The 27548-nt window shown below is 45.8% G+C and overlaps 1 protein-coding gene across 2 annotated transcripts in view; it reads left to right on the top strand.

Moving 5' to 3' along the window:
- slc1a6 (solute carrier family 1 member 6) overlaps positions 1 to 27548 on the top strand; it is a 58424-nt gene that overhangs the window by 8587 nt on the left and 22289 nt on the right. Inside the window, exons 1-2 of one of the 2 annotated variants that reach the window (XM_055658333.1) lie at positions 10051 to 10574; positions 24322 to 24584. In XM_055658333.1, the coding sequence (XP_055514308.1) occupies positions 24368 to 24584 (217 nt within the window). In that variant the 5' untranslated portion in view covers positions 10051 to 10574; positions 24322 to 24367. Of the gene's footprint in view, positions 1 to 10050; positions 10575 to 24321; positions 24585 to 27548 lie in introns of those variants that run through there. The other variant, XM_055658334.1, reaches the window with a different exon arrangement.

Below are 27548 nucleotides of genomic sequence, written 5' to 3'. Positions count from 1 at the left end.
AAAACCATAAAATAAACAACCAAAAACCACATCATATTTATTACGGGGTACATATATGTATATACACACATATACATATATGTACTGTGTATATATGTGTAAGAAGGAATTGCAGGTGCAGGTTTAAACCAAAGATAGGCACAAAGTGCCGGAGTAATTCAGCAGGACAGGCAGCATCTCTGGAGAGAAGGAATGGGTGATATTTCGGGTCGAGACCCTTGGGCAGGTTTTCTGCGGGTGCTCCGTTTCCTTCCCACATTCCAAAGGCGTGTACGGGGTGAGTGGTGGTCAGTGAGGACTCCCTGTTTCCATGCTGTATCTCTAAGGTCTAAAGTAAAGTTTATTTTGCCTCAAAACAGATTCACCGAGGATCAGGAAGTTGGGGGGCCATTAAGAAAAAGGAACCATGATATAATTTATAAATTCTATCAAAGGGCAGCACGGTGGCGCAGCGGTAGAGTTGCTGCCTTACGGCGCTTGTAGCGCCAGAGATCCAGGTTCAATCCTGACCACGGGTGCTGTATGTACGGAGTTTGTACGTTCTCACCGTGACCTGCGTGGGTTTCCTCCGAGATCATCGGTTTCCTCCCACACTCCAAAGACATACATAGAAACATAGAAATTAGGTGCAGGAGTAGGCCATTCGGCCCTTCGAGCCTGCACCATTCAATATGATGTTAAAGAGGGAACTGCAGATGCTGGAGAATCGAAGGTTACACAGAAAAGCTGGAGAAACTCAGCGGGTGCAGCAGCATCTATGGAGCGAAGGAAATAGGCAACGTTTCGGGCCGAAACCCTTCTTCAGATGATTCAATATGATCATGGCTGATCATCCAACTCAGTATCTCGTACCTGCCTTCTCTCCATACCCTCTGATCCCCTTAGCCACAAGGGCCACATCTAACTCCCTCTTAAATATAGCCAATGAACTGGCCTCGACTACCCTCTGTGGCAGAGAGTTCCAGAGATTCACCACTCTCTGTGTGAAAAAAGTTCTTCTCATCTCGGTTTTAAAGGATTTTTCCCCCTTATCCTTAAGCTGTGACCCCTTGTCCTGGACTTCCCCAACATCGGGAGCAATCTTCCTGCATCTAGCCTGTCCAACCCCTTAAGAATTTTGTAAGTTTCTATAAGATCCCCTCTCAATCTCCTAAATTCTAGAGAGTATAAACCAAGTCAATCCAGTCTTTCTTCATAAGACAGTCCTGACATCCCAGGAATCAGCCTGGTGAACCTTCTCTGCACTCCCTCTATGGCAATAATGTCCTTCCTCAGATTTGGAGACCAAAACTGTACGCAATACTCCAGGTGTGGTCTCACCAAGACCCTGTACAACTGCAGTAGAACCTCCCTGCTCCTATACTCAAATCCTTTTGCAATGAAAGCTAACATACCATTCGCTTTCTTTACTGCCTGCTGCACCTGCATGCCTACCTTCAATGACTGGTGTACCATGACACCCAGGTCTCGCTGCATCTCCCCCTTTCCCAATCGGCCACCATTTAGATAATAGTCTGCTTTCCCGTTTTTGCCGGGAAAATTAAGAAAAAGGAACCATGATATAATTTATAAATTCTATCAAAGGGCAGCACGGTGGCGCAGCGGTAGAGTTGCTGCCTTACGGCGCTTGTAGCGCCAGAGATCCAGGGTCAATCCTGACCACGGGTGCTGTATGTACGGAGTTTGTACCTTCTCACCGTGACCTGTGTGGGTTTCCTCCGAGATCATCGGTTTCCTCCCACACTCCAAAGACGTACAGGTTTGTAGGTTAATTGGCTTGGTATCATTCTAAATTGTCCCTGGTGTGTGTAGGGTAGTGTGAAGGGCACTGTACCTCGAAACCAAACTACGCTAAAAAAAATAAAAACATTTCATGCAAAAATTTTAAGTGAATCAGTTCAATCTGAAACCAGGATTTTAAATATGAGTAAAATCTCGTCTCAAAAGCATGAGATGTGATTTGGCTCTCGCCGTTGGAGAAACTACTTTAAAAGATATGACGAATGCTTAAGGAATTGATGCATAGTTCGTAGTTAAGTTTTGGTCCCTCTTAGAAACATAGAAACATAGAAATTAGATGCAGGAGTAGGTCATTCGGCCCTTCGAGCCTGCACCGCCATTCAATATGATCATGGCTGATCATCCAACTCAGTATCCCGTACCTGCCTTCTCTCCATACCCCCTGATCCCCTTAGCCACAAGGGCCACATCTAACTCCCTCTTAAATATAGCCAATGAACTGGCCTCAACTACCCTCTGTGGCAGAGAGTTCCAGAGATTCACCACTCTCTGTGTGAAAAAAGTTCTTCTCATCTCGGTTTTAAAGGATTTCCCCGACCACAGGTGAATAAAGAGTAGAAGACGATTGGACTTTACTGCCTTCCATCACAGTGAGGAAAGTGGGGAATCCACTGTGGTGGATGTTTATGTCATCTTTCATGTAGTTGTCTATCTTGTTGCTTTCTTTTTTAGGATGGCCATATGGTAATTCGAATATCACTGTACCTTAATTGGTACAGGTGACAATAAAAGACCACCTTTGAACAGGTTGCCAGAGGAGGTAGTTGAGGCTGGGACTATTGCAATGTTTATGAAACATTTGGACAGGTACATGGATAGGACAGGTTAAGAGGGATATGGGCCAAGCACAGGCAGGTGGGACTAGTGTAGACGGGACATGTTGGTCGGTGTGGGCAAGTCGGGCCGAAGGGCCTGATTACACACTGTGTAACTCTTTATGACTGAGGGCTCTGGGGGTCTGGCATAGTGGAGAGGTTGAACCCTGGGTAAGACGAGATTGAACGGCAGAACTGGTGGCTTCTTGGCATTTTTTGGCGTTTTGTGTAATAAGAATTTGCTTCTCTGCCAGAGAGAAATGTACTATTGCAAATTCAAATGACGGGTTTAAAAAATATATATTTGTATGTTCACGAGGTTAATCCCCGGGATGGCGGGACTGTCATATGAGGAAAGATTGGACAGACCGGGCTTGTATTCACTGGAATTTCGAAGGATGAGGGGATATCTTATAGAAACGTATAAAATTATAAAAGGACTGGACAAGCTAGATGCAGGAACATTTTTCCCAATGTTGGGGGAGACCAGAACCAGGGGCCACAGTCTAAGAATAAAGGGGAGGCCATATAAAACTGAGATGAGAAAAAAACTTTTTGACCCAGAGAGTTGAGAATCTGTGGAATTCTCTGCCACAGAGGGCAGTGGAGGCCAATTCACCGGATGAATTTAAAAGAGAATTACATAGAGCTCAAGGGGCTGGTGGAATCAAGGGATATGTGGAGAAGGCAGGCACGGGTTACTGAGTTGGATGATCAGCCATGATTGAATGGTGGTGCAGGCTCGATGGGCCGAATGGCCTACTCCTGCACCTATTGTCTATGTTTCTATTTGACAATCCCTCGTGAAGAAGAAAATGAGGCCATTTCTGTGAATGCGTGTGCTGCCAGAGAATGTGTAGGAAGGAACAGCAGATGCTGGTTTAAACCGAAGATAGACATCTGTTAAGCAGACCTTCCTGGCAGCACGAACATGCTGGAGTGACTCAGGCAGCATCTCTGGAGAGAAGGAGTGGGTGGACCCAGTCTGAAGATAGGTCTCACCCATTCCTTCTCTCCAGGCAGGCAGGCAGTGACTAGTGGGGTACTGCAAGGCTCAGTACTGGGACCCCAGCTATTTACAATATATATTAATGATTTGGACGAGGGAATTGAATGCAACATCTCCAAGTTTGCGGATGACACGAAGCTGGGGGGCAGTGCTAGCTGTGAGGAGGATGCTAGGAGGCTGCAAGGTGACTTGGATAGGCTGGGTGAGTGGGCAAATGCATGGCAGATGCAGTTTAATGTGGATAAATGTGAGGTTATCCACTTTGGTGGCAAAAACAGGAAAGTAGACTATTATCTGAATGGTGGCCGATTGGGAAAAGGGGAGATGCAACGAGACCTGGGTGTCATGGTACACCAGTCATTGAAAGTAGGCATGCAGGTGCAGCAGGCAGTGAAGAAAGCGTATGGTATGTTAGCATTCATAGCAAAAGGATTTGAGTATAGGAGCCGGGAGTTTCCCCAGCATTTTTATCTACCATCAGTGACATCAATATACTCACCATATATGCTCGCTCCACCGGTGAAGAATTTACAAGTGGTGATCACAGAGGACAACAGGTGGATATACGCAGGCAAGTTTTGACATAGAACGTGAATAAGCGACATATCAGGTTACTGGTGGGGTTAGGGACAGAAAAGATTCAATGAAGTATCTGATCCGTGGTTGAAGAGTTGTTTACCTGGGGAAGATAATATTTGTGTAGATGAGAGATTTCATCCAGAGTTGGTTAGATGAATGTGTAGGAAGGAAGAGCAAATGCTGGTTTATACCGAAGATAGACGCAAAACGCTGGGGTAACTCAGCGGGTCAGGAATGGGTGACGTTTCGGGACAGAAGCTTGCTTCAGATAGTCTGAATAATAATAATAATAATAATAACTTTATTTGTTAAGCACCTTAAAAACAACCAAAGCTGACCAAAGTGCTGTACAGAAAAAAGAAAACAAGCAAGACATCATAAAACAGGCAGAACAACAGAACATACAACTAACACGAGGCGCATAAATTACATACAAAAATCCAAACAATAAATTAAAAAACATAAAACACAAGTACAAACAACGCAGCAAAACCAAGCAAATAAAGTTAATAAACAATTCGACACCTCACTGGTCTACAAAGGCCATGGAGAATAGATATGTCAGATACACAAATATTATCTTCCCCAGGTAAACAACTCTTCAACCACGGATCAGATACTTCATTGAATCTTTTCTGTCCCTAACCCCACCAGTAACCTGATATGTCGCTTATTCACGTTCTATGTCAAAACTTGCCTGCGTATATCCACCTGTTGTCCTCTGTGATCACCACTTGTAAATTCTTCACCGGTGGAGCGAGCATATATGGTAAGGAGTACATTGATGTTACTGATGGTAGATAAAAATGCTGGGGAAACTCCCGGCTCCTATACTCAAATCCTTTTGCTATGAATGCTAACATACCATACGCTTTCTTCACTGCCTGCTGCACCTGCATGCCTTCTTTCAATGACTGGTGTACCATGACACCCAGGTCTCGTTGCATCTCCCCTTTTCCCAATCGGCCACCATTCAGATAATAGTCTACTTTCCTGACATAATAGATATGAAGAAGGTTCCCGACCCGAAATGTCACCTATTTCTCTTCTCCAGAGATGCTGCCTGACCCGCTGAGTTACTCCAGCGTTTTGTGTCTATCTTCGGTTAGATAGATAGATAGATAGATAGATAGATAGATAGATAGATAGATAGATAGATAGATAGATAGATAGATAGATAGATAGATAGATAGATAGATAGATAGATAGCCTTTTATTGTCATTCAGACAGAAGTCTGAACGAAATTGCAGCAGTCATACATATAATACAATACAATAAAACAACAATAAACACACATTAACATCCACCACAGTGAGGCCACCCAGCATCTCCTCACTGTGATGGAGGCAAAAGTCTTAGATCTGCAGTCTCTTCCCTCCTCTTCTCCCTCTGCGCTGGGGCGATACCCCCCCCGGGCGATGTTAAAATCAGTCCCGCGGCTCAAACACGGGGTGGTTGAAGCTGCCGCCCACCAGTCCTGCAGATGCAGCCACTGGCCCGCGGCCGAACCCCGGACTCAGGCCACCGCCGCCAGAACACCGTCCCAGCCACCCTCACGTGAGCACTGTGCCGTCTTCAGCCTCGGGCTGGGCTGCCCCGGACATGGGCGTCGCTTGTCAGGCCCTCTGCAACCATCACTGGCAGCAAGGCAGCATTGTCCTTTTTCTGTTTGTCGGGACTGCAGTAACAGGCTGTCCAGTGACCTGCACTTGGTGTTTGATTTCTATTTATATAAATAAGGTAAGGGGAATGAAGGTGCAGATATCGGATGATGTCAAATTATGGAAATAGCAAACGATGGAGAAAAAATGCAGAAGATTGAAGGATTTACCAAATGTAATTAAACCCGAAGAGCTGAAAGGTTTTGAATCAAAGGATAAGAGAATAAAAGGACTTACCTTTAGAATGGAGATGAGGAGGAATTTATTTACCCAGACGTCAGTCAATCTGTGGATTTCATTGGCACAGACAGTGCTGGAAGCCAAGTCATTGGGTATTTTTAAAGCAGAGATTTGGCGCCAAATTTTAAGGGGAGTAGGCAGGAGAATGGGGTTGAGAGGGAAAGATAGATCAGTCATAATCGACTTGGCCAAATGGTATTTTAAATGTCTTATGATCTTATGAATAACTGGCTGGGTATTTTATTCAATTTCTTCCCATTTCTGTCATCCCAGGAATGAGGTGGTCGATGGCAAAACCGGCTGACGTTTCTCAGCGGGACAGGCAGCATCTCTGGAGAGAAGGAATGGGTGACGTTTCAGGTCGAGACCCTTCTTCAGACTGGAGCATGAAGAGACTCGATCCAACTCGTCATCCATTCCTTCTCTCAGGAGATGCTGCCTGTCCCTCTGAGTTACTCCAGCATTTTGTGCCTATCTTCGGGTTAAACCAGCAGCTGCAGTTCCTTCCAGCACAATGAGGTGGTAGAAACATAGAAAATACGTACAGGAGGAGGCCATTTGGCCCTTCGAGCCAGCACCGCAGGAGCCAGGGGAAGAGCAAGCTCTGGTGATCAGATCCAGATCAGCACTGGTTAGTGCCATGGTGCTATTAATGTTATTAATGCCTGCCCAACCTCTCCCTATAATTCAGGCCCTCATGAATCTTCTCCGCACCCTTTCCAGCTTGACAATATCCTTCCTACTATCGACTCAACAAGCTGAATTAACTCGGTGGGTCGGACTGTATCTCTGGAGAAAATGCCGTGTGCGACAGCGATCGCAACTTCTACTGAAGTGTGGATGGCCGTTGGTTCGCTAGAAGCTCATCCGTCTTGTTTTTTGGTCCCACTGGGGGTCCACAACCCCCCTCCTCACCTGGCAAACCAGGTGGGGGAAGATGGTTTAGTAGCCGACTATCTGGCCATAGAGCAGGTAGCACGGGATTACATGGTACCCGTGGCAGGGGGAACTCCCCCGACCCGACCTTAAACAAAACCACTGATGTAAAAATGTTACGGAATTGAATAAAGTTGCTGAGAGCCTTGTCACAGTAGGCCAGGCAGGGCACAAACCAGTTTCCTGACTCATTCAATTCAGCAGTCATAAGGTCAGGTCAGAAGTGATAGGAGCAGAATTAGGCCATTTGGCCCATCGAGTGGGTTAACCTATGATGAGTGTTTGACGGCACTGGGCCTGTACTCACTGGAGTTTAGAAGAATGAGGGGGGGACCTCATTGAAACGTACAGAATAGTGAAAGGCCTGGAGAGAGTGGATGTGCAGAGGATGTTTCCACTAGTGGGAGAGTCTAGGACTAGAGGCCGCAGCCTCAGACTTAAAGGACGTTCTTTTAGGATGGAGATGAGGAGAAATTTCTTTAGTCAGTGGGTGGTGAATCTGTGGAATTCTTTGCCGCAGAAGGATGTGGAGGACAAGACAGTGGGTATTTTTAAGGCAGAGATCGATAGATCCTTGATTAGTACGAGTGTCAGGGGTTATGGAGAGAAGGCAGGAGAATGGAGTGAGGAGGGAGAGATAGACTGGCGGAGTAAACTTGATGGGCCGAATGGCCTTATTCAGAGTACAAATACATGATAAAGGGAATAATGTGAAAACGTTTAGTGCAAGATAAGGTCAGTAAAGTCCGATCGAAGATAGTCCGAGTGGGCTCCAATGAGGGAGATGGTTGGCCAGGACTGCTCTGTGGAGTAGGACTCCTACAGTGTTTACCCATTTGGTCAAGGTCAAAGGTCAAAGGTCAAAATCTTTATTTGCCATTTGTGCTTACACACGTAGGAACTCTTGTGCGGTTGTTCAGAGAGTCAAGTCAAGTCAAGTTAAAAAGACACACAGAAGACACATAATCTGTAAAAACATATCCTTCTCTAGAACTAAAAAAGAAAGAAAATGCCTAAAACCCTATATAAAGGGGAAAGTGAGAGCATTGTCAATTACACAAACCCTATATAAAAAGTGTCGATTGCATTGTAAATTGCACAGGCCCAGGAGACAATATAATATAATATGATGTGCTATGAGGTAGGTCGGTCAGGACATCAGTTCATTTTGTTTTGGCCAAGAGTCTCACTATGGCAGGGAAGAAGCTCTTAAAAAAGCGTGTTCTGTTTGTGACAATGCTGTCCGCTCGTCTGTGCCTGAGGTTGTATGTGCAGTTTTTGTGTTTAAGCATTTGTCACTGGATCCACTGTTACTGTTCACTTAAACGCTACCAAACACGGCCGCCAATGCTAAAAGCTAGTTCGTCAGCATTTGGAACTGGGTTTATGCAGGTCAAAATTTGCCACCTGCTAACCCTGTGAACATTTTATAAGAAAGAGCTGCAGATGCTGGAAAAATCGAAGGTAGACAAAAATGCTGGAGAAACTCAGCTGGTGAGGCAGCATCTATGGAGTGAAGGAATAGGTGACGTTTCAGGTCGAGACCCTTCCGGAAACTCAGCGGGTGAGGCAGCATCTATGGAGCAAAGGAATAGGTGACGTTTCAGGTCGAGACCCGGAAGGGTCTCGACCCGAAACGTCACCTATTCCTTCGCTCCATAGATGCTGCCTCACCCACTGAGTTTCTCCAGCATTTTTGTCTAACCCCGTAGAAAAAAATGCTTTTACATAGAAACATAGAAATTAGGTGCAGGAGTAGGCCATTCGGCCCTTCGAGCCTGCACCGCCATTCAATATGAGCATGGCTGATCATCCAACTCAGTATCCCGTACCTGCCTTCTCTCCATACCCCCTGATCCCCTTAGCCACAAGGGCCACATCTAACTCCCTCTTAAATATAGCCAATGAACTGGCCTCAACTACCCTCTGTGGCAGAGAGTTCCAGAGATTCACCACTCTCTGCGTGAAAAAAGTTCTTCTCATATCGGTTTTAAAGGATTTCCCCTTTACCCTCATGTTATTTGAAAAAAAGATCTTGAGAATTATTCATTTCTCACGCCCGATCATACCAAATTGGTTTTTTTTACGGGGCTGGGTTAAGATGAGTCTGAAGAAGGATCTCGACCCGAAACGTCACCTATTCCTTCGCTCCATAGATGCTGCCTCACCTGCTGAGTTTCTCCAGCATTTTGATCTACTTTATATACCAAGTAGAGATGACTTAGAAACGTTGCCTATTTCCTTCGCTCCATAGATGCTGCTGCACCCACTGAGTTTCTCCAGCACTTTTGTCCACCTTCGATTTTCCAGCATCTGCAGTTCCTTCTTAAACAGAGATGACTTATTGCCTGGTACACAAAAATGCCGGAGGAACATAGAAACATAGAAATTAGGTGCAGGAGTAGGCCATTCGGCCCTTCGAGCCTGCACCGCCATTCAATATGATCATGGCTGATCATCCAACTCAGTATCCCGTACCTGCCTTCTCTCCATACCCCCTGATCCCCTTAGCCACGGGTGCAGCAGCATCTATGGAGCGAAGGAAATAGGCAACGTTTCGGGCAGAAACCCTTCTTCAGACCAGACTTATTGCCTGGTTTTGTCACAGAATAACTGCAGCTTTGTTAAAATCACATAAAAAAAAAAAATCTACACATATTGCATTCTAAATAGCAGCAGAGCTTAAATGTCCATTTTATATTTGAGTCTTGAAATGTTCCCATGTTCCCCCACCCCCTATTCCTGTGTTCAAATGTATGTTTTAAATAGGGCTTTGGGTATGAAAGCTTTGAATGGAGGGAAGTGTGCACTTGTTTCATAAATAGAAGCTCACAGTAACATTCTGTTTGCTTCACACTGGTATTGTGTCTTCATTAACGCCCCTTCTTTGAGGTACCTCCAGTGCTGAGAGAGAGAGGGGATAATGAGTATTGTCGCAGTTGTTAATGCATGAGTTTTCTCATTGGCTGCTGATAAGCATCAACAGCTAGTGGCCTTCCCACTTCAGGCACAGAAAGGGTGGGCTCGGTTTTTGCTGAGGCTTTCCATGTGTAGTGAATGTCATCTGTGGACCCATTCTGAGTGAGAGAGGCTGGGCAAAAGGGATGGATAGAGACTGTGCATCTCTGTACTAGTTCCTGCTCTAACTTACTGTGCTGGAACGCTGTGAGTGTGTGATTATTATTCTCTTTCTCTCTCTCACTCTCTCTCTCTCTCTCTCACTCTCTCTCTCTCTCTCTCTCTCTCTCTCTCTCTCTCTCTCTCTCTCCCTCCCTAACGCAATTCAGTGCCAACTGACAACCAAACATTCTGAAGCCGTGCTGAAGAGATTCCCAAAACCAGCTCAATCTATCTCTCTCTCTCTCTCTCCCTCTCTATCTCTCTCTCCCTATCTCTCTCTCTCTCCGTGTGTTAGCACACCAGCTGAAAAAGTTCAACACCAGAGATCAACAAGTGAATGCTCAGCTAACGCAACAGTTGTTCACTGTTCATTGAGAGAGAAAAAAAGATCCAATACCAGGGTGACTATTCATGTAAGTACGAACCAACAAAAAAAATTGTTGAAATTTGTGGGACTGATTGTACTTGTTCTGAATAGTGAAATATAACAAAATGAATTTTGGAAAAGGCACTTTGCAATTCCATATGATTTAATTTTTATACAGTCATCGGAGTATGATGTTATGCAGGTATCTCTGCCGATGTGTGGTACTCAGTGAAACCTTCTCAAACACCTTTATCTCTGTGTGACGTGCATGACTTTCGGTACAATGTTGATCACTGTGTTTGGTGCAGATGCTGATGTATGGAGCATTATGTATGTTGGATATAGAAATTAGTTCAAGATCTCCAAGGTATTTTGAAATATTGGGACCAAATCATAGAGTTATAGAGGTCATGAAATCTATGAGCAACTGAGGTGCAGCTGATGATGGTTCCAGAGGCATGGAAACACAACGACGGCTAAGAATTAGACTTACTCGGCCTAGACCAACAAGAGTGTCAGAGGTTATGGGGAGAGGGCAGGAGAATGGGGTTAGGAGGGAGAGATAGATCAAACATGATTGAGTGGTGGAGTAGACTTGATGGGCCGAATGGCCCAATTCTGCTCCCATCACTTATGATCTTGTGACCTTATCAATCACTTGGCACCCAAATCCAAGAGAGATGAAGGTCAAAAATCAAAAAATCAAAAATCAAAAAATCAAAAATCAAAAAATCAAAATCAAAAAATCAAAATCAAAAATCAAAAAAATCAAAAAATCAAATTCAAAAATCAAAAAATTACAAATAAATAGAACGTCTGAGAGAATTGTGAAGAGGGGTGATAACACTGACTGTGTGTTCTACAGTTTCACCCATATTCATTATTCATAGATCAAATTAACAAAATATACATGAATAGGAATGCTTGAAATGCTAAGGCTTAAGTTATTCAATCGAGCATTGATTGAGAGGCACAGTCACCTACGTCTATGAGAGATATTCTCGAGATCTTGGTCACGGCTCAAGGATTGAGAGACGAAGCGCAGAAAACGGACTCGAGGAACTAAGAAACAGCTCATGAAATCTAAGAAACTGAAAGGTGCAGGTCACAAATATAAGAGAATTGAAGAGAGGCAAGCCAGTGACAAATGCCAAATCACTTGTCAAATATCACCTAACAAATCAAATAGATTTATATATTGTTAAGTTAAGACATCCAAGTGGATTGCCAGCTCAATGATCAAGAGAGGCAGACTTAGAGATGTATCAAATCGAGATAATATCTGAGGGACTGAAGGATTTAGGAACAAAAATCATCGAAGGAAATTCCAAGTCAGGGCACATAGAAACATAGAAATTAGGTGCAGGAGTAGGCCATTCGGCCCTTCGAGCCTGCACCGCCATTCAATATGATCATGGCTGATCATCCAACTCAGTATCCTGTACCACCTGCTTTTTCATCCTGTACCCCCTGATCCCTTTAGCCACAAGGGCCACATCTAACTCCCTCTTAAATATAGCCAATGAACTGTGGCCTCAACTACCTACTGTGGCAGAGAGTTCCAGAGATTCGCCACTCTCTGTGTGACGAACCAAAAATCTATTAGGCTCGTGGAATTCTCAGTGGAATTACTGTTCGTCTGCGCAGTGTACAAGGGTGAAACTACACAATGAAAGGTAAGGGCCACCAAATCTCAAAGATGGAGGGACGAAGGTTAGCAAATTTAAGGGTGACCAAAAATAAAGACACTCTCCTTCCCATTCCCACACTAATCGTTCTACCCTGACCCCTCCTCCATTGCCAGAGTGAGGCCACACGCAAACTGGAGGAACTGCAACTCATTCTCCACTTGTGCAGCGTATAACCCAACAGTATGAACATTGAATCCTCCAATTTTAGGTCAACTCCAACTAACCCCCCACTCCCCCGCCTCTCGCCTCCGTTATTCTCCCCCATAAACCCCCCTTCCCTCTCTTCCCACACCCCCTTCCCCTCCGTGGGCCCCACCTAGACTCCCACCTGTGTCCCACTTCCACTCCCCCTCCCTCCCTCTCCCTCCCACTTCCCCATCCATCCCTGCCACTTCCCTCTCCCTGGCTTCACAATCCAAAACTCTTTAAACCCGTCTCACACCTATCGTTCTTATCTCTGACCTTTGTTCCAACCAACGGCCTGTCACCCCCCCCCCCCCCCAACCATTGCCTTTCACCTATTACCTGCCATGTCCGGCCTCCCCCCTTTTCCGGCTCTCTGTTCCTCCCCCCCCTAAATCATCAGTCTGAAGGAGGTTCCCCACCCAAATCGTCACCTATCCATGTTCTCCACAGATGCTGCCTGACCCGCTGAGTTACTCCAACGCTTTGCGTCCTCTTGCACACCATGCTTGAGATAGACTGAAAGAAAGAGGCAGCAATCGTGATACAGACTCATTATTTGGGCAATTCCGCTGAGAATTCCACCTGCCGAATAGATTTTTGGTTCGTCTGCAATGAGAACATTGAATGCATTTCTGGCACCCTGGTTTACAGGGAACATCAAGGCTGAGATTTAATTTGATAGTATCTTGGAACATAATATTTTCTTTTTGAGAGGAGACGAAAGAAAGTTAAACGTTTCCCGTGAAAATAGAAAGGATTAAAAGATTAAATGATGGTATTACATTCATAAACTTGGCTCATGTGGCAAATTGGAAGGTTAAGATGATCTGATTAAACTTTTTAAAATGATGATAGACACAAAGAAGCTGGAGTAACTCAGCGGATCAGGCAGCATCTCTGAAAAAAAGGAATAGGTGACGTTTCGGGTTGAGAGCCTTCGTCAGGGGTCTGATGAAGGGTCTCGACCCGAAATATCATCCATTCCTTTTCTCCAGAGATGCTGCGTGTCCCGCTGAGTTACTCCAGCATTTTGTGTCTACCTTGGATCGTCTGCAGTTCCTTCCTACACAATGTTACCCAAGGTCTTGCCATTATTGGTGCCCAAGAAGAGCAAGGTGATGTTCCTCAATGACTATTGACCAGTGACAATAGACAATAGACAATAGGTGCAGGAGTAAGCCATTCAGCCCTTCGAACCAGCACCGCCATTCAATGTGATCATGGCTGATCATCCCCAATCTGTACCCCGTTCCTGCCTTCACCCCATATCCCCTGATTCCGCTATTTTTAAGAGCCCGATCTAGCTATCAATGACACTAACGTCGGTGGTGATGAAGTGCTTTGAGAGGTTGATCATGGCGCAAATCAACTCTTACCTCGACAAAAACCCGGACCCATTGCAGTTCAATAGGGAAAATACAGTGAAGCTATTTAGTCCAGTAGAGGGAATCCCCAGGAGAAGAAATCTGAGTCTTGGTTTCAAAGAATAATTCCAAAGAGGGTTTTCATGCAGGCGGCTGGTAATTAATGTACTCGACCAAAATGCTTGAAATGGGGATGGTGGATTATAAATGAAGCTAATTAGATTTGAACTGTGAATGTACAGTACAGTAGCTGAGCCGGCAGCACGGTGGCGCAGCGGTAGAGTTGCTGCCTCACAGCACTAGAGACCCAGGTTCGATCCCCACTACGGGCACTGTCTGTACGGAGTTTGTACGTTCTCCCCGTGACCTGCGTGGATTTTCTCCGAGATCTTTGGTTTCCTCCCACAGTCCAAAGACACACATGTTTGTAGGCTAATTGGCTTGGTGTATGTGTAAATTGTCCCTGGTGTGTGTAGGATAGTGTTAGTTCGCGGGGATCGCCAGTCGGTGCGGACTCGGTGGACCAAAGGGCCTGTTTCCGCGCTGTATCTCTAAACTAAACTAAACTAAGTGCTGGAGTAACACAGTGGATCAGGCAGCATCTCTGCAGGACATGGACTGGATCTGAGAGAGGGTCCCAACCTGAAGCATCACCCATTCCTTTTTCTCCAGAGATGTTGCCTGGCCCGTTGAGTTCACTCCAGCATTTTGTGTCTCTCTTTGGTATAAACCAACATCAGCAGTTCCTTGTTTCTAATGAGGAAACGTTTATCCCATGGGCTGGTCAGGCTGTTTCTGTACAGGACATCAGTCTCCCAAAACAGGCACATTATTCATTGTTGTCTATATCATTACCATGTATACTGTGAGGAGCTTCAGCGAACAAGGGATCTCATTGTAACCTACAGTATATAGTAATAAACTAATCTGATCTTCATCTGAATTCATTCTAAGAAAATATTACACTGGACAATTGACGTGGCCTGTCCATTGTGCAATTAAACCGCGTTGAAGAGTGGACCACCATGCAGGTTTAACGTCTTCATCTTCAAATACTTCCCTTTCATTTGAGTTTTGGTTTCAAAGATACAGCCTGGCAACAGACCCTTTGGCCCACCGAGTCTGCGCCGACCAGCGATCACCCCGTACACTAGCACTATCCCGCACACACTCGGGACAATTTACATGAAGCCAATTAACCCGCTAGCCTGCACGTCTTTGAAGTGTGGGAGGGAACCGGAGCACCCGGAGAAAACCCACGCGATCACGGGGAGAACGTGCAAACTCCACACAGACAGACAGACAGTAGCCGAGGTCAGGGTCGAGCTTGGGCCTCTGGCTCTGTGAGGCAGCAACTCTACCACTGCACGATAAAGGCTATGTAGACATACTGTACCTAATGGTGAATTTCATTGTCAGTACCCACCTTCTCCCATGAGGCTCAATCCAGAATTATGGGAAATTGTTCATATTTTCCAAGATTTTATTGTGGACTTTTACTGTGGAGACTGGGGAGTGTACAGCGATGCTGACAGAAATAGGTTGGTAGTCACCCTGTTGTGTAGATGTTAAGTGTAAAGGGCCTGTCCCACATGGGTGTCATTTGCGTGTCATTTACACGACATCCTAAAAATTGGTTGGCCCATCGTGGCGCGTAGTGAGGCGTGGTGGCTTACGCAGTGATGCGCAGTAACGCGCGGCGCCCAATGCTCAAAATCCTCGCGTGACGCATCCCTTGCGCACGCTGACGTACTGACAACGTACATGGTGATGCATGGTTACGCACAGTGACGCACGAACATTGCCCGTGCTAATTTATTATGCCTCACCGTGCGTCAACGTCCATGACCATGCGCCGCCCGTATGCCGTCGGCGCGCCATTTGCACGTCATCTGAGCGCCGCACCACATGACCACCGGGGTATAAAGCGCGCGTAGTCTTGAAAATTTTTCACTGGGTAAATCCTTGCCACGGAGATCAGACTAAGTATGAACGACATCGCAAATAGCTCCCAAAAGAAGGAGGGCCCACAAGAGCACTTGGCGTGCAACTGTCGTACTGCTAGACGATTTTTCCGCAACAGTCCCGCATCAGTCACTACCGGCCTGTCGCGTAAATGACGCGCAAATGGCGCCCAAGGACTGGCCCTTAAGGGCATATTGTGCATTGAAAGTTGACAATACATAGATACATAGACAATAGGTGCAGGAGTAGGCTATTCAGGCCCTTCGAGCCAGCACCGCCATTCACTATGATCATGGCTCATCATCCACAATCAGTACCCCGTTCCTGCCTCCTCCCTTGATTCTGCTCGCCCTAAGAGCTCTATCTAACTCTCTTTTGAAAACATCCAGTGAATTGGCCTCCACTGCCTTCTGATGCCGAGAATTCCTCAAATTCACAAACCTCTGGGAGAAATTTATTTTCCTCATCTAAGTTCTAAACGGCCTACCCCTTCAAACTACTTTCATCAGCACGTCTTTGAAAGTTCGAGAGGGTTCTCACAGGCATGTCAAATCTTCTCAAACATCAACAAAATTCAACGCACTTATGTGCAGCATATCAGTGTGAAGGGACCAGGCCAAGTTGCTCGTGATATCCATGCCTCTGGTAGAGTTGCTGCCTCACAGAAACCCGGGGTTAAATCCAGACTATGGGTGCTGTCTGTACGGAGTTTGTACCTTCTTCCTGTGACCTGCGTGGGTTTTCTCTGGGTGCTCCGGTTTCCTCCCACACACCAAAGACATGCAGGTTTGTAGGTTAATTGGCTTTGGCAAAATGGACTCTGTTAACCAAGGGCCTGTTTCCACGCTGCACCTCTAAATTCATTCATTCATCATCGTTGAAAACATTAGCGACGCAGTGGCGCTGGTTTCCAACGAGAACGGTGACGGACGCACCACGCATCTCTGTCCTCCAGTTCCTGCCGACTTCCGCCGCTGGAAGTATAGGGCTTTGGTGTGAGTGTGTGTGTGTGTGTGTGTGTGCTTCATCATAATTCCTTACAATGCCATGTACGACAGTGATCGCAACTTCTACTGAAGGTCGACAAAAGTGCTGGAGAAACTCAACGGGTGAGGCAGCATCTATGGAGCGAAGGAATAGGCAACGTTTCGGTTTCCGAAACGTTGCCTATTTCCTTCGCTCCATAGATGCTGCCTCACCCGCTGAGTTTCTCCAGCACTTTTGTCTACCTTTGATTTTTCCAACAACTTCTTAAGCGCAACTTCTACTGAAGTGTGGATGGCCGTTGGCTCGCTAGAAGATCATCCGTCTTGTTTTTGGTCCTGCTGGGGGTCCACAGCCCCCCCTCCTCACCCGGCAAACCAGGTGGGGGGGAGGTGGTTTAGTCACCGACTATCCGACCATGGAGCAGGTAGCACGGGATTACATGGTACCCGTGACGGGGGGGAACTCCCCCCGACCTGACCTCAGTATCTCTGAATCTAAACTAAGCCTGAGGCAGTAATACACCGATGTACTTTCCCGAGCAGCACATCAGTCCGAAGGGAAGACTGTCTGAAGAAGGGTCTGGATCGAAAAACGTCGCCCATTCCTTTTCTCCAGAGATGCTGCCTGTCCCACTGAGTTACACCAGCATTTTGTGTCTATATAGAAACATAGAAACATAGAAAATACGTGGAGTAGTAGGCCATTCGGCCCTTCGAGCCTGCACCGCCATTCAATATGATCATGGCTGATCATCCAACTCAGTATCCTGTACCTGCCTTCTCTCCATACCCCCTGATCCCCTTAGCCACAAGGGCCACATCTAACTCCCTCTTAAATATAGCCAATGAACTGGCCTCAACTACCTTCTGTGGCAGAGAGTTCCAGAGATTCACCACTCTCTGTGTGAAAAAAATGTTTTTCTCATCTCGGTCCTAAAGGATTTCCCCTTTATCCTTAAACTGTGTGACCCCTTGTTCTGGACTTCCCCAACATCGGGAACAATCTTCCAGCATCTAGCCTGTCCAACCCCTTAAGAATTTTGTAAGTCTTTGGTTTAAACCAGCATCTGCAGTTCCTTCCTACACGTGTAATATTCCCGGTGACTTTGAAGTGCACATCCAGCGCAGTAATATCATTTTCAAGCAATTAGGCAGCGTTGTAAAGGTGTCATCACAAAACTGAAATAAATGTTGTTTTACTTGTTAATTAGAACTAAGTAGTCTGTGACATGTGGCATGTGGCACGGGGGTGTGTGTGTGTGTGTGTGTCACAGTCACTTGGTGTCCAAGTGCCAAACGGATGGAAACAAGAACCATCTCATAAACTCCGTAAGATTCTTGTCACAAGTGCAGACTTTGTTGCTTCCCATGGCAAATGTTGAGAAACTGGACATTTGCAAATTTGATTGAATATAGATTGTTCAAGCATTTGTGGTAATTGGACGTTAGACTAATAGATAGGAGAGGATGTTTCCACTGGTGGGAGAGTCGAGGACCAAACGTCGTACACTCAGAATTAAAGGGCGCGCTTTTGGAAAGGAGGTGAGGAGGAACTTCATTAGTCAGACGGTGGTGAATCTGTGGAATTCTTTGTCGCAGAGGGATGTGGAGGCCAAGTCAGTGGATGTTTTTAAGGCAGAGATGGATAAATTCTTGATTAGAACATGTGTCAAGGGTTATAGGGAGAAGGCAGGAAAATGGGATTAGAAGGCAGAGATCAGCCACGATTGAATGGCGGAGTACACTCAATGGGCCGAATTCTCCTCCTATAACTTGTGAACTTGTGATAGAAATGTGGACAGTGAAGGACAGATAACTGCACTGATGCACAGAGGGATCTTGGGGTCCAGGCCCATAGTCTCGTTAGAGGAGCAACACAAGTAAATAGAGTGGTAAAGAAAGCAGAAGATATGTTGCATTCAACATTCAGGGCATTGAGTATAAGAGACAAGAAGTCATCTTGCAGCTTTATTAAGCTTTGATTAAGCCACGTTTTGGTGCAGTTCTGGTCGCCCCATTACAATACGGTTGTGGAGGCTTTGGAGCAATTTTAATGTTAAAATTGTACAAGGCATTGGTGAGACCAAATCTGGAGTATGGTGTACAATTTTGGTCGCCCAATTATAGGAAGGATGTCAACAAAATAGAGAGAGTACAGAGGAGATTTACTAGAATGTTGCCTGGGTTTCAACAACTAAGTTACAGAGAAAGGTTGAATAAGTTAGGTCTTTATTCTCTGGAGCGCAGAAGGTTAAGGGGGGACTTAATAGAGGTCTTTAAAATGATGAGAGGGATAGACAGAGTTGATGTGGACAAGCTTTTCCCTTTGAGAATAGGGAAGATTCAAACAAGAGGACATGACTTCAGAATTAAGGGACAGAAGTTTAGGGGTAACATGAGGGGGAACTTCTTTACTCAGAGAGTGGTAGCGGTGTGGAATGAGCTTCCAGTGGAAGTGGTGGAGGCAGGTTCGTTGGTATCATTTAAAAATAAATTGGATAGGCATATGGATGAGAAGGGAATGGAGGGTTATGGTATGAGTGCAGGCAGGTGGGACTAAGGGAAAAAAGTTGTTCGGCACGAACTTGTAGGGCCGAGATAGCCTGTTTCCGTGCTGTAATTGTTATATGGTTATATGGTTATATGGAGAGGGTGCAGAGGAGGTTTACCGGGAAACCACCTGGATTAGACGCCGTTCGCTACAACGAGGGGTGTGGACAAATTGAGATTGTTTTCTCTGGAGTGCCCTAGGCTGAGAGGAGTCGTGATTAAAGTTTATATGATTATGAGAGGCTTAGTTAAGGTAGACAGTCAGAAACATTTTCTAAGGGATTGGTTGGAACGGGTTATGGGGAGAAAGCAGGAGAATGGGGTTAGGAGAGAGAGATAGATCAGCCATGATTGAATGGCGGAGAGTCCCGCTGAGTTACTCCAGAATTTGATGTCTATCTTGAATTGATATGTAACCTCCACTTATTGTTTATGGTGGAGTTCTCCTAGTTTGTCGGCTGATATTGATGCAGTCAGTGTTTAGAAATACTATTTGCCAGGTAGATTAATTCCATCTTCAAACCACGATGTTTCGTGAGAGAAGGAATGGTTGATGTTTCAGATCGAGACCCTTCTTCAGACATTCCTTCCCTCCAGAGATGCTGCCTGTCCCGCTGAGTTCTTCCAGCATTTTGAGTTTATCTTTGGTTTAAACCAGCATCTGCAGTTCCTTCCTACACATCCCTTACATATAGATTCCATGCATTAAATCAACTCCAGTCACCAGGAGAATGGGGTTAGGAGGGAGAGATAGATCAGCCATGATTGAATGGCGGAGTAGACTTGATGGGCCGAATGGCCTAATTCTGCTCCTATCACTTATGACCTTATGAGGTGGACATTTGACAGATGTGTGCTAGTTATTATGACAGTTCTTCACCAACTTGAGATAATCTGTGTTGGTCACTATGTGATTCACTCAATATATATTCACTCAGAATATGCCGGTTTGTGAACCGTACAATGCTGTATTCACCAAAACATTTGAGGCAGTTACTTCTATGGACACAAACTATATGGCACCTGTACGGACGTGACTAGTCGCCCAAAGAGTCGTACCTGTTTCTGGTCGCCGATGGATTTTCGACATGTTGAAAGTTTACGGCCACTTGCTGCGACTATGACGGGTGCTGGCAGTCGCCGAAAAAAATCGCGTAAGTGGGACAGGCCCTTAAAATGCAAAAAAACTAAAAAAAACTTTACGGCTATAACAACTTGGACTTGAAAATGGCACCAAAACCTGGCGAGTCCTGTATACTGTCTCAGTCTACTGTTCTTGTACAGTTGTACTCAATCTAAGATGTGCTTATGTACAGTAATACTTCTCCTGAACTGTATGCAAAAAATAATAACTTTGTTATCCCTCAATACACATGACAATAACCATTGAACCATTTAGTTCCTCCAACAGCACGCTTTTTTTTGGTCCATTTTCAAGCACCTGCAGTTTTTTGTGTGTGCATATGTTGTCATACTATCAGCCTTTGTTGCAGGAAAACAGTAGTCGCATGCACGGATGTGAATTCCATATGTTTCTTCCCATTCCCACACTGACCTTTCTGTCCAAGGCCTCCTCCATTGTCAGATTGAGGCTAAACGCAAATTGGAGGAACAGCATCTCATATTTTGCATGGGCAGCTTGCAGCCCAGTGGCAATGAGCATTGATTTCTCTAACTTCAAGTAACCCTTGCATTCCCTCTCTCTCCACCGCTCCCCCACTCACGTCACACCAGCTTCTTGTTCTCACCTAGCAAACAGCTAACAATGGACAGCTTCCTTTATCATCATTCCTTTTTTGTAAATCTTTCATTCATTTGTTCTATATCTATCTACAACATCTATATCTCCCATTTTCCTCTCCCCTGAGTCTGAAGAAGGGCCTCGACACAAAACGTCATCCATTCCTTCTCTCCAGAGATGCTGCCTGTCCCGCTGAGTTACTCCCAGTGTCTATCTTCCTACCCATTCAGATTCCCCCCTTATCCTTAAACTGTGACCCCTTGTTCTGGACTTCCCCAACATCGGGAACAATCTTCCTGCATCTAGCCTGTCCAACCCCTTAAGAATTTTGTCACCCATTCCTTCTCTCCAGAGATGCTGCCTGTCCCGCTGAGTTACTCCAGCATTTTGCATCTATCTAAATTCTCTGGAAGTTGTGGTGGACATCAAATGTGTGTTTGTGATCATCACCTTCGTCGTGTATTAACTTATGTATTAATTTAATCGCTCACTAAAAATCAGCTCATGAATTGAATGAATGAATGAATGAATGAATGAATGTATGTATGTATGCATGAATGAATGAATGAATGAATGAATGAATGAATGAATGAATGATACTTTATTGTCATAGTGATAATCTTTGCTTTGCACGCCCAAGGTATGCAAAGTGTCACTACATAAAGGGCGCTGATGAAGTGACAAAGTGCCAGGTCCTCCGTTGTTCTCCCCCAATCCCCCCCCCCCCCCCCCCACAGCCTCTCACAGCTGCCACCCCCATGCAGGGTCCTCCTTTTCTGAATTCTGACACACAAGACTTGTTGCGTGACAAACTCTCATGATATAGTGGAGTTTTCACTCGTCTTGTATCCTTTCCCCATAACCCTCTTGCTCGGAGGGGGCAAGCTGCCACCACTGGCTTCACATCTGGCGATCTTCATGATGTTCTTCAATTGTTTTCCATTGATGCCTTTGAACAAAATGTTCCACTTGGTGTTTGCCTTCTCTTCGCAATAACTTTCCACCCCCGACCTCTGGTCTCCAACAGAAACAATGGCATTCGCTCAGAAAGTCTGATGTGTTTCCCCAAAGACCTTCCTTTGAAATTGCTTTGAAATCTATCGTTACTTTTTCCTTTCAACTCGTATTGAAGATCAGAAAATTCTTCTTTGGTAGAATGTTGACACAGACACATGCGATGATGATCAGTTGTTCCTACGTTTGCCTTCTGGTGGAGCATAATAGCCTCATGCAGGATATCCAGACTACAGGGGTGGCACAGTGGCGCAGGGGTAGAGTTGCTGCCATGAAAGGCCATCGACCCGAAACGTTAACATTTGCTTCATCTCTCCATCGATGGCGTCCAATCTGCCAACTACATTCGGAATTTCGTGTTTTTAATTTTCAATTAAATAAAATGTGATATTGCGAGATTATAGAACAAATGGAAGGGAGATACGCTAAAAGCAATGGTGATCAAGGAAAGGTGGAGCTCACAATGGTCCATTGTTGGCTGTGGGGGAGGTGATGACGAGTTATACAGACAGTGAAACTCAATAGTTTAGTTTAGTTTAGAGATACAGCGCAGACACAGGCCCTTCGGCCCACCGAGTCTGTACCCACCAGCGATCCCCGCACACTAACACCATCCCACACACACTAGGGACAATGTTACATTTATACCAAGCCAATTCATCTACAAACCTGTACGTCTTTGGAGTGTGGGAGGAAACCGGAGCACCCGGAGAAAACCCACGCTGTCACGGGGAGAACGTACAAACTCCATACAGACAACACCTGTAGTCAGGATAGAACCCGGGTCTCTGGCGCCGTGAGGCAGCAGCTCTACCCGCTGCGACACCGTGCTGCACATTTTATTTACACAGGATAACAGTGAAACTTGTACGATGTCTAGGGTGGGAGAGGGGGTTGGGACGCAGAGGGAAGGGATGCAGGGGTTACTTGAGGTTAGACAAGTCAACATTCACACCTCTGGGTTAGACAATAGACAATAGGTGCAGGAGTAGGCCATTCGGCCCTTCGAGCCAGCACCGCCATTCAATGTGATCATGGCTGATCATCCCCAATCAGTACCCGGTTCCTGCCTTCTCCCCATGTCCCCCTGACTCCGCTATCTTTAAGAGCCCTATCTAGCTCTCTCTTGAAAGTATCCAGAGAACCGGCCTCCACCGCCACTTGTAACTATCTTCGGTTTAAACCCGCATCTGCAGTTCCTTTCTCCATCAGGGCTGCTCGTGTCAGTTGGACCCGCTTGCCATAACAGGCTCAGCGGTCATCGTTGGAAGTGCTGGGATGGAGCACCTATTACCTATTGTCTATTGTCCATTGCATAGAATATGTTTTGCATTTAAAAAAAATAGACAATTAGTATGTTAATTCTGGGCAAGAAGAAAATCAACTTGGGAAAAGATTGGGCAATATTTTATTGGGAGTGAAAGCAAGTCGTGCCGATGTTGTAGTCTTGCAAATGTCCAGGGATCGTTAAAAGTCTCGCTGCAGACCGGAACGCCCTGCCTTGTGTAATTTCTACAAGGAACAGGGGTGGTCAGGAATTTCATTGCAGCTGGCTGCAACTTGATCTCAAAGACCCCTCTAATCGTTGCGTTGAGACCCTGGTGAATATTAGATTACACTAACAAGTTGAGGGGGAAGAACAAAGGTGGAACGGTGTGGGGGGGGGGGGGGGGTGGGGGGGGGGGGGCACTGTGGGGGTGGGAGGAGGGGGGGGAGAACAATGGACAATGGGGACCCGGTGTGTGGGGGGGGGGGGGCACTGGTGGGTGGGGGGGGGGGGGGGAGAGAACAAAGTTGCTGGCATACTTTGTAACTTTGTTGGTGGCCATTATTAGTATACATTGGGTCTGCAAGCAAAGGATCTCACGGTGACAAGGACAAGGGGTCACAGCTTAAGGATAAAGGGGAAATCCTTTAAAACCGAGATGAGAAGAACTTTTTTCACACAGAGAGTGGTGAATCTCTGGAACTCTCTGCCACAGAGGGTAGTTGAGGCCAGTTCATTGGCTATATTTAAGAGGGAGTTAGATGTGGCCCTTGTGGCTAAGGGGATCAGGGGGTATGGAGAGAAGGCAGGTACGGGATACGGAGTTGGATGATCAGCCATGATCATATTGAATGGCGGTGCAGGCTCGAAGGGCCGAATGGCCTACTCCTGCACCTAATTTCTATGTTTCTATGTTTCTATGTGACAATAAAGTAATCTATTCCATAAGATATCCCCTTCCATTCCATCCTGCTTTCTCCAGCATACTTGATTTCACCTCCCCCTCTCTCCCTTCTCTTCTCTCCACAGCTTCCTCCCAGCCGGAGTCCTGGCGGAGCGGGCGCTGGATTCGAACATGAGCGAGCGGCAGACCAACGTCAACAGCCTCTTCCTCAACGAAGACTCGGGCAACAGGAGCCCTGCGGACAGCAGGGTCCAACGGTTGCAGAAGGCCCTCAGGAAACGGGCTGGCCGGGCCAAGAAAAGCCTCAGCGACATCAGCGGGCGGGACATCCTGGGCTTCTTCAAGAGAAACGCCTTTGTCCTTCTCACCATCTTTGCGGTCATTCTGGGTGAGAGCCTCTTGCACCGGGGGAACCGACAGAAACATCCTTAAGTGAAAATTGGAGCCTGTGTCCATGGGTGCACTCCATTTAACTAAACTGTCTCAACCAATGTTTATTATGGTCAACTCAAAAATAAACTAAGGGTTAGATTTGTGTACAAAATCATGAGAGGTGTAGATTGGGTAGATGCACATAGTCACCTGCCCAGAGTAGGGGAATCGAGAACCAGAGGACTATAGACAATAGACAATAGGTGCAGTAGAGGCCATTCGGCCCTTCGAGCCAACACCGCCATTCAATGTGATCATGGCTGGTCATCCCCAATCACTACCCCATTCCTGCCTTCTCCTCATATTCCCTGACTCCGCTATTTTTAAGAGCCCTATCTAGCTCTCTGTTCAAAGTATCCAGAGAGCCGGCCTCCACCGCCCTCTGAGGCAGAGAATTCCACAGACTCACCACTCTCTGTGAGAAAAAGTGTTTCCTCGTCTCCGTTCTAAATGGCTTACTCCTTATTCTTAAACTGTGTGGCCCCTGGTTCTGGACACCCCAAACATCGGGAACATATTTCCTGCCTTTAGCGTGTCCAAACCCTTAACAATCTTATAAGTTTCAATGAGATGCCCTCTCATCCTTTTAAACTCTAGAATGTACAAGCCCAGCTGCTCCATTCTCTCAGCTGAGTCCCGCTGAGTTACTCCAGCATTTTGTGTCCAGCTGCTTATTGTTTATTGCCGTTCCTTAAGTGCATTCCTTGAAAGCCCACACTCTTTCAAAACTCATTATTACGATTGTTCCAGACCTGTAACCCCGTGAACTGATACTGCCTTCTGGCTTGTAATTTTTTAAAAAGTGTCAAATTACAGCAAGTATTTCCCAGTTGTAGTAATGATGGAATAACTTCCTCATTCCTACTCGAAACCCTTTTCGCAAAAGGGCCATATTTCAAAATCTGTAACAAAGTTAAACAAACCAAGTATAGCTTACATAATTCAAAGCAAGCTGTGTGAAAAGGAGAGAAGGGATGGGTGACGTTTCAGGCCGAGACAGGGTCTCGACACAAAACGTCAGCCATTCCTTCTCTCCAGAGATTCTGCCTGTCCTGCTGAGTTACTCCAGCATTTTGTGTCTATCTTTCAAGTGGTTATCTCTCTTAAAACACTCATCGATTATGTTTCCACCATTCCCACAGTTAGGAAATTCTAAACATAACAATTCCCTGCACGGAAAAACTATCCCCTTTTGCCACCTTCGTTTCTCTTGCCTAAAATTCCAAATCTGTGTCGTCTGGCCCTCGAGCCATCTCCTAATAGAAGGCTGGAGTAACTCAGCGGGACAGGCAGTATCTCTGGAGGAAAAGGATGGTTGACGTTTTGGAATCCAGGTCGGAAAGGATTCCGACCCAAAACATCTGTGTGTTTACCAGCATCTGCAATTCCTTCCTACACTACCCACCCCTAATAGAAGGGGTTTAGTCTGCATGAGCCATCTCCTAATGGAAACAACTTTTCCCCGTCATCATCTGACATTTCTACAGAAGCTCCTCTCTGCCTTCTTTAGTCCCCCACTGGGACTACATAGATCTAGTGTCCTGGCAATGTGATTCTCGGTGGCCTGAAGGGCCTGTTTCCATGCTGCATCTGTAAACTAAATGTGCCAGTCGCTCCTTCTCCAGTTGAACCATTTGGCTGAAGTTCCCCATCATTTGAAACGTTCTAGTAAACCTTTAGTAACAAATGATGAGCGTTTAATGCCAATGGGCCTGTATTCGCTGGAGTTTAGAAGAATGAGGGGAGACCTCAGTGAAATGTAAGGAATAGTGAAAGGCTTGGACAGAGTGGATGTGGAGAGGATGTTTCCACCAGTAGGAGAATCTAGGACTAGAGGTCATAGCCTCAGAATTAAAGGGTGTTCTTTCAGGAAGGAGATGAGGAGGAATTTATTTACAGAGAGTGGTGAATCTGTGGAACTCTTTGCCACGGATGGCTGTGGTTATTGGTGAGTGGATATTTTTAAGGTAGAGATAGATTCTTGATTAGTACGGGTGTCAGGGGTCATGGGGTGAAGGCAGGAGAATGGGGTTAGGAGGGAGAGCTAGATCAGCCATGATAGAATGGCGGAGTAGACTTGATGGGGCGAATGGCCTAATTCTGCTCCTATGACGATCTTTCCACCACCTTCCCTCGGATATTCATGTTGTTCCTAATGTTATGTGGCTGGACTTGGATGCAATACTTGGACTTCAGCTGAACATGACTTAGCTGCTTTTGAATACTGCGAGTCTATGTATGAGTTCCTGGTTTACACATAGTTGATTTGCTCACCATTCTATCGCCACACCTGCGCATTCCTGCACCCTCTGTGAAACTGGCCTGCGATTCCACCACAGTCCACCTGCCAGGCTTTCAGTTGGAAAAGAAATAGGGTGCCAATGGCGATTTGATGTGAATATTGATTTCTGTAAGTAATCCTTGCATCCCCTCTCTCTCCATCCATCCCACACCCAAGTCATGCCAACTTCAAAGTTTGTCTCAGATACAAAATGTTGGAGTGGGACAGGCCGCATCTCTGAAGAGAAGGAATATCTCGACCCGAAACATTACCCATTCCTTCTCTCCAGAGAATTATGCTTCTTATTTCACCCGTGTTTATTGAATACAACTATTAAATCGTCTTGGTAGAAAATCACCCACAATAACGTATAAGAAGGAACTGCAGATGCTAGTTTACACCTAAGACAGACTCAGAATGCTGGAGTAACTCAGCGGGACAGGCAGCATCTCTGGAGAGAAAGAATGGGTGACATTTCGGGACCCTTCTGTCAGACGGACGCGAAACGTCACCCATTCCTTCCCTCCAGAGATGCTGCCTGACCCACTGAGTTACTCCAGCATTTTGTGTATTCCCGTAAACTCAGTTTCAGTTTCAAGTTTATTTGTCACATACACATACCGAGGTGCAGTGGAATGA

Source organism: Leucoraja erinacea, chromosome 29 (assembly GCF_028641065.1).
Source record: "Leucoraja erinacea ecotype New England chromosome 29, Leri_hhj_1, whole genome shotgun sequence".
NCBI lineage: Eukaryota > Metazoa > Chordata > Chondrichthyes > Rajiformes > Rajidae > Leucoraja > Leucoraja erinaceus.
This window is presented reverse-complemented; position numbering and strand designations above follow the sequence as displayed.